General features: G+C 47.9%; 1 protein-coding gene across 1 annotated transcript; it reads left to right on the forward strand.

Moving 5' to 3' along the window:
- Positions 1–5286: 5286 nt before the first annotated feature.
- LOC119382169 (uncharacterized) lies at positions 5287–6968 on the forward strand. Its single transcript, XM_037649891.1, has 3 exons — positions 5287–5808; positions 5916–5998; positions 6518–6968. Exons 1-3 carry the CDS (start codon positions 5287–5289, stop codon positions 6966–6968), a joined length of 1056 nt encoding a protein of 351 aa, XP_037505819.1.
- Positions 6969–8021: the final 1053 nt, after the last annotated feature.

The raw sequence follows: 8021 nt of genomic DNA on the forward strand, positions 1-8021 counted from the left end.
AAATAGGTCCTTCATGTCTATAATGCTGGTGAACTAAAAATAAAAGAACTACAAACCTGAACTCGCTCAGAACGTCATTATTAAAAATATGCCAATGGAAACGTGGAAAGAAAACGCAGCAACAAAAAGCATGCACCCCCCCCAGGATTAGACGCTTTTTGCGGGGGGTTCAGCCAACCTTTATTTCGGTGCGTGTATATATAAAAAAATTGAACTTTCGGGAGGGGGAAGATTTCACCTTCCTCCCCCACCCCCCTGCTACACCGAATTCGACATGCTAATCGTAGAACGCAGATCTGCGAAAGTAAGAAAGAGTATGCCTGTTAGAAGTAACGCATGAAACAAAAAAGATTTGTGCGTAAACATATTTATTATCACACTTTCACTTGGCGCAAAACAAAGTTTATGACAAAGAAATATGGACAATGAAAGAAACATGGTAAATATGAACAATGAGATAAGACGAATAAACAGGTCAGTGACTTCGTTATTATGTAATGCTAACATCGCAGCCGCCTGCAGGCATATGGTGACGTGTGGTTTCGGAGTAATCATTTTAAACATCATTGATGGTACTAACGATGGAGGTGGCGGTGGTAACGTCCCAGTATAACGGGAACATCATTGCTATCACAGTAGTTATGAATTATGAACATTATGGATATCACAGCGGTAAAATCAAACTAATAAGGTTACATCGTTTCACACTACAATGTCTGTGACCTTTACGTAGGCAAGAATGCTACGCCAGGAGTAGGTGTCCAGAATGTCAATTTGGCGAGAACCTTCCGGGTGCGGCCAGCAGGTGACGGGAAATTGGCTCACCACGCCAGTCATGGCTAGTAGGTTCTCTGTGATGTGTCGACGGGCCTTCCGCACTGCTTCGGCTGCAACGTCTGGGCCGACGAGCTTGGAAAGAAGCTTCTTGAAGGATTCCTTGTGGCAGAGCATGTCAAACACCGCAGCCGGCTCCCGCTGGGTTCCAAACTTCTCCGGGTTCATGGCGTACTCGACAGCTCGATTGCAGTAGGATAAGTTGCGTCGATGCACATCGCAGATTTCGAACGTAAGCTCCTCGACAACCGGCATCTGGAAGATATTGCAAATTGCCGAAACTTTCAGACTGTCAGGACGCAGTTCGACCGCAGCTCGTAGGCAAGGAGTTGTAGTTCGAACGGCTGTACCATAATGTGGCCAAATTGGATGAGCGTAGCGTTTCTCTTTAGCATCTCCATGATTGCGCGTGTGCTCGCACCGCTTAGGGCTCCGAATTCCACATCCATGTACAACACAGACTCGTTCTTAGCTAAGCCATTCATGACTGTTTTTAGCGTCACTGGGTCCACATTGAAATGGCTCATCTCGACCCGCTCCAGTGCCCTCGTTTTAAGCAGTAACTCCGCAAATTTCTCACCAGCGGAGCGGTTGATGTTGGTCTCGCATTCTAGCAGCAAGGAGTTGAGGCATGGGATGGCGGCCAGGGACACAAACAGCGTCTTGAGGCAGTAGGCGTTTACGTGGATGGACGTGCCCAAGTGTAGCGACGTGACAAGGTAGGCATTCTGAGGAACGCCCCTCGCGAGCTGAAGGACACTAGCGAAGCTCTCGTGGTGGAGTATCACGAGGCCGTGGGCGGCGGTACGACTTAAAGCTGAGGTGAGGGGCCTTTCTTTCCGCTCGTCTTCGACATGCCACAGCTTGAGCTCTTCCAGAACACGGTTGCTCGCGAGCGCCTCGACAAGCGCCACAGCTCCCTGATAGGTGATGTCGTTCCCTGAAAGGTCGAGCTTCTGCAGGCTCACGTCGACCTTCAAAGATCGTGCTATCCGGATCGCTCCTATGTTGTTGATTTCGTTGCAACTCAGGTTTAGCCCCAGAAGCCTGGTGTTGCACTCCAAAAGGACTGCTAAGGAGTTGGCCTCCGCTTCCGCAAGGTGGCAGCGGGTTACAGTCAAGTACTTCAGAGCTGCATGGCTCCTCAGAACTAGGGCGAGGCCTACCATGTAAACCTGAGCGACGTCTAGTCCTTCAAAGTGCAGTTCATGGAGGCTATGGTTAGTCCTCAGCCCCTCTAAGATGGACGACATCTGGTATTCGTCAAACTCCTCGTCAGACAGGGACAGGTCTCGCAACTTGGATGACGTGGAAAGGTAGTCTCCCAGGACACGTGCTCCGCCTCTTCCGATGGCTGTATAAAAGAGCCCAAGAGCTTCAAGGTTGCTGTTTTGGCACACGGCCTTCATTGGCGTCTCACCGGACCCGGGTGGCACTTCATTCCTCGCGAACTTGACACTGCGCAGGCTCTTTACCTTGGCTATAATGGCACCAACTCGTTCAACCGTTCGTGACCCGAGAAAAAAGCCCGTTATGCTCAGACTCTCGAGAGCAGGCATCTCGCAAATGGAGTCGATCAACGGCTGCCATGGTGCGTACATCCGGTTGCACACACCCTCCAAGGTTATGTGTTTGATGGTTTGGTTAGATGAAACCGAGGCGCTGAGCATCTTCGCGCACCACGTGTCCGCATAATCGGGGTCCAGGCAGAGCTCGTGTATGCATCTCTGCCCCTTCAAGAGCAGGTCCAGTAGTATGCAGGCTCTGAGGAGCGCGTATGTGCTTCGAGGAGCGTGGTGTTGTACCAGCAGCGCGCCAAGATGGAACGTGCGGATCAAGAGTCTGCCTGGTTCTATTTCTACGGTCTCTATCTTGGCTCGCACCAGGATCTGGTTGAACGTAAGTAAGTTATCCGACAGCCAGCCGCGCTTCGTGTCCGTCATCGTACATGGCATTTGAAAATCGAGGTGCGCTTTCTCCAATTCATCCTCTAAATCTTCGAGGTGCTTCACGATGATCTTCAATGGCGTCAGGATGAGACAGTTCTTGTGCAGGTTGAGCGCATAAAGATACCGATCGCCGGCTGTGATCGTTCTGGCTTCTGGTCTGGCGTCGTCGCTCCTAAGCATGCTTTGGCATGTCCCAGGTGCCTTGGAGAAGCTACGTGCATAGTCCAGGTCTTTCTTTGCCGATCGGTCAGCACCACCATCGTCAACAGGAGCTGCAGGTGCTTCTGCGCGTGATGCGCTCTGTTCCTGGTCGCATTTTGCTTGGTAGAGGTAGCCATGTTCCCAACTGATGTCTGGGTAACACCGCTGTGCCTGGACGAAAAAAAAATGACGAAAGTCAGATTCGCTGTACTCGTACACTGCAGCAACACTAAGGAATCATAGGGAAGTCATGGTAACGTCAAAGAAGGGTAACGCGAAATGCGTGGACGCTACACCCTAATAGGTCAACAGGGGAGGAGATGATATGTTCGGCTACACAACATGAATTTCGCGGACGTAACAGCCACAAAACATTACTTTGCAGTAACAAAATATCTCACGGTGTGAGTAACGAAGCCGCTATTTATGGTCTGCCCATGACGCAGGGATTCATGCATCTTCGCTCCTTCCGTAAATCTACCCACATAGAAGACAGAATCCCCTTCCACAAACTATATATCCATAAACAGCGTCCCAACAATTTTGGTAACATCGCTCCATCACACCCCACCTCCCCTGTTCTCTAAACTACAATACTCGATAAGAACCTATGATCAGAGAAAGCACACTAGGCCGCATGTGAGATGCGCCACAGGAGGAAACACTTGTTCGTGTCTGGTTAGAAAATATGTTTGCGCGCATAAGCAGAACATTCTAGAACATAAGTGCCTCAACCACAGGGTACAGTACAACGAGGTTTTGTCCCATTCAGCACTTGTATTGTTAAGTATAAGACGGTGGCGCAAAAAGGGACAAGGACGAAACAGGAAGAAGAGACGTATACAAGCGCACAACATCGCACTTGTATGTCTTTCGCTTCTCCACACCTGTACTGAACCAAAAACATATTTCCCTGGCGGAATGCGTACAGGTAAGTATGTGTATGTGATGTGTGTGTATGTGTATGTATGTGATGTGTATGTACAGGTAAGTATGTGTATGTATGTGATGTGTATGTATGTGATGTATGCATGCATGTGTATGTATGTGTGTGTATGTATGTATGTGTATTTATGCGAAAAGTATGTGTAAAGCATGAATTTCATGCATTCGCTTTCGAAAAGCATTTGTGGTACTATGACCTTCACCAGAAAGGCGGGAAACGCGCATAGAGCGAGTTTAGTCCATGATAGCGTAATACCTGTGCCGCAAGAGCACAGAAAATGGAAACTTCCTAATACCTTAAAATTTGCTGACATTTGTGCGGTGCTACACGACTTAACCAAATGGCATTTCTCTTAATGTCATTTGTCATCTAATGCCTTCGCTAGAATCCATTCGACTGAGAAATCCGCAATCACGACCCCAAAGCTTGCTCACTCTCATAATATCTGGGGTTTTACGTCCCGAAACCATGATATGAATATGAGAGACACCGTAGTGGAGGGTTCCCGGGTGTACTTGACCGTGCACTGATATCGCACAGTACACCTACCTATACCATTTCGCCTCCACCAATATACGACTGCCGCGGCCGGGATCGAACCCGCGACCATTGGCTCAGCAGCAGAGCACCGTAACTACTGATCCACCGTCGCGGACGCTTGCTCACTCTAGTACACATGAAACATTTGATATAGCATCTGTCATGTAAAAATACCGTATACATGACTGTTAAAGGGGTCATGAACCACTCCTCGGGCTTGGCGTGAGAAACACCCTGGAATGATTCGGACCCTTCCCAGAAATATATAGCCGAAAGAATTTTTCGAAAAGCTAAAGAAGGACCGGAGATATAACGATCGCAATATTTACCCTCTCAATTCCCCCTCAACTCGCTTCATTCCGGAGGAGAGAGGGAGCGCCGTTCGAGGAGCCCCGCCCACATGCCTTACGTCATCGCGCTTCAATGTTGTGTGGTTTCCTTTCCGCGTAACTTGGCGGTGTTGACGGCTGCTGCTGGAAACTAATACCCCTGTCACACGGCAAATCTAATGTCATTCACAACGAATGACATCAAGCGGACCTAATGCCATTTTACCTGCGTGCTATCACACGGCGAAAACTAATGTCATTTTGCAATGATGACCATGACCTTTGCCCTCTCGAACCGTGACTTTGGGAGAAGTAAAGGGCTATCAAATCTTGCAGCTAACACGTTCGTACTCTCAAAAATAACTTTGACATCACTAAAAAATTGCTGTAAAAATATATGCGCAGCCGTTTCCATAATTTTCCACGGCCACACGGCATAAAATCAAGCCAGTAAAGCAGTCAAGCCAAGGGCCAATCGAGATTCAACATGGCCGACAACATGACGATGAGAGGAAGCACGACCGACGTTCCGGCTCCCGAAATACGACGGCGTCGGCTACTGCGCGTAATCACCACCTGGATGGCCATGCGAGCCAAACACCGCAGCGAGGAAAGACTTCTGCGCCTTGCGCTTGAAGAGCAAGAAGCTTTCACTCAAGCGTGCGAGGACGCGATGTGCGCCAACTTGTTCACGATGGCGGCTATTGCGATTGAGTTGCTGCATCCCATCCAGAGAGAGCGCTGTGCCTTTCAGCGCAACGAAAGGTGGTTTGAAGACACGCTGCCGCACTTGGGCGATGCGCACTTCAGGCAGTCATTACGTGTGACGCCTGCAACATTCAACTACCTTGTGAACGTTCTGACACCTGTGCTAGAACGAGCAGACACGAACATGCGGCCGGCTGTGTCAGTGGCGAAGAGAATAGCCATCGGACTGTACCGGCTACGTTCGACGGCGGAAGACGCCACCATTGCACATTTGTTTAGAGTCGGTCGGTCGACAGAGAATGTAATATGCTGAGAATTTTTCGCGGCAGTTATCAAAACACTTGAGGGCCAGTGGCTTCGGATGATCCGCCGTGCTGAAAGTTCCACAGAGTCAGTGGCTTTCCGCAGGCAATCGGTGCTTTGGATGGTTGTCACATCCCGGTATCTCCACCAGAGGAGCATGCAACTGACTACTTCAATTACAAGGGATGGTAAGTATTTCGCCTGTTCTTCACCTGCGAAGGAGCCATAGCAATTTTTCGTGCGAGGAACATGTATGCTTCCACTTTGCTAACGTAAATACTAGGCGCATGGGAAAACATTGTTGTTTCTCAACAAAAACAAAATACTTGTCTAAGTACTGCTGTCGCAGGACTATAGATAAAATTTCTTGGAACACACGAGTTTACTACTTAACTGAGTGACACGAACGTGTATCTGTAAGGTGAATTTCGGCTACCTTAAACATGCAGGAGTGCTTAACGTCAGATAAATGAGCAAACGTGATTAGATGAAGCATATATGCAAATTCTTTTTGCGTGTAAGAGCGAATGCACTGGGCAAAGCTTACATTTACTCATGGGTTGTGGCCGACGTGCTGCCAAGCTTTTGCAATCACTAATGAGTGCGATATTCTTAAATGAAATAACACGCTTGAAGGAATCACTCATTTTACTGCAATAAGTAGGAAATTTGGTTGTTCATAGATTTTGATTTTCTTTCTCATGCAGGTACAGCATGATACTCTTGGCACTCGTTGACCATCAGTACCGATTCGGGTATATCAACGTGGGAAGCCCGGGCAGCTGTCACGATGCTTTTGTGTACGGTCGTTCAGATTTTTGCAAGCTGGTGGAGAGCGACTTTTTCAAAACTCCCGTCTCCGTCATTGAGGGAACTACAGTAGCACCAATAATACTGTGTGATCAAGCGTTCCCTCTAACGGCAAACCTTCAGAAGCCGTTCGCAAACGCAGTTACAGGAAGCCGTGAAAGGATGTTCAACTACCAGCTCTCAAGAACCAGGAGAATAGTGGAGAATGCCTTCGGGAGGCTGAAGGCTCGCTTCAGATACACTTCCAAGAGAATGGAGTGCAAGATCAAGACAGCCAAACAGGCCATCAGAGCTGCATGTGTGCTGCACAACATCTGCGAGACACTCAAAGACCCAGTTGAATACTAATGGGAGCAGGAGCTGCATGACTTCAACACGCAGTATCCTCAGCCAGCCCACAGCACTGATGTGTCCAGTGGTGATGGTGAACGTGTGAGGGAGGCACTCACAAACTATTTCTTTAGACAAGCTCAGCAGCAATAGGAGAACAGCACGCACTTTTGTGTGCTCTCCATTTCAATGTAGTGTGGACACAAGCTGCTCTTGAGGGCCAATCAGAATAACACTTTTTACTCGTCTCCTTTTTTCAGGACATTTACTTGGTATGCTAAAAGACTACAATGTGTTCAAATTCCGGCTGATCCCTCACTGTGGGAATCGATGTTATGCGAAACAGTCGGTGAGCAGTGGTTTTTGCTGTATGTATAGGAATCGGTCAGCCAGCAGCTGTTTTTGCTGCATATGTTGTTTGTTTGAGCATAGTGTTACAACATGGATGGATGGACTGTGTTTTTTTAAGTTTGAAGTTTATTTCATTATTTTTGTGGTACATGTACAGGGAGGATGTTGTACGGAGAGGATGTAATTTGTGTGCGTATCATGGGCTTACCAGGCATGTTGACTAAACTTCTTTGTAAAGGATATGTCATTGTACGACAAGACGCCGGCACTGGTGTTACAGCACAGGAGGTGAAATGTAAGCAGGCTTTGTTGCAGGGACAAGCAACTCTACAAAACAGTTAACTACATTGTTATACAGAGGATGGCCAAAACTGGAACCACAATTCACATTACGTATGCACTACCACCATCTTTTCAAGCATTATCAAATTATGAATGGTAATTTACCACTATCCCTCAAGAGGAAGGTATATAACAGCTGCATCTTACCGGTACTTACCTACGGAGCAGAAACCTGGAGACTTACAAAGAGGGTTCAACTTAAATTGAGGACGACGTAGCGAGCGATGGAAAGGAAAATGATAGGTGTAACCTTAAGAGACAGGAAGAGAGCAGAGTGGGTCAGGGAAAAAACGGGGGTTAAGGACATCATAGTTGAAATCAAGAAGAAATGGATATGGGCCGGTCACGTAGCACGTCGGCAGGATAACCGGTGGTCAT

This window comes from Rhipicephalus sanguineus, chromosome 2 (assembly GCF_013339695.2).
Source record: "Rhipicephalus sanguineus isolate Rsan-2018 chromosome 2, BIME_Rsan_1.4, whole genome shotgun sequence".
Taxonomy (NCBI): Eukaryota; Metazoa; Arthropoda; class Arachnida; order Ixodida; family Ixodidae; genus Rhipicephalus; species Rhipicephalus sanguineus.

Excerpts from the sequence above, each read along its gene's own strand:
- LOC119382169 (XM_037649891.1), top strand. The coding sequence starts at position 5,287 with ATGGCCGACAACATGACGATGAGAGGAAGCACGACCGACGTTCCGGCT. Across the intron at positions 5,809-5,915 it reads TCGGTCGGTCGACAGAGAAT|GCAATCGGTGCTTTGGATGG; the intron begins GTAATATGCTGA and ends GGCTTTCCGCAG. Across the intron at positions 5,999-6,517 it reads TACTTCAATTACAAGGGATG|GTACAGCATGATACTCTTGG; the intron begins GTAAGTATTTCG and ends TTTCTCATGCAG.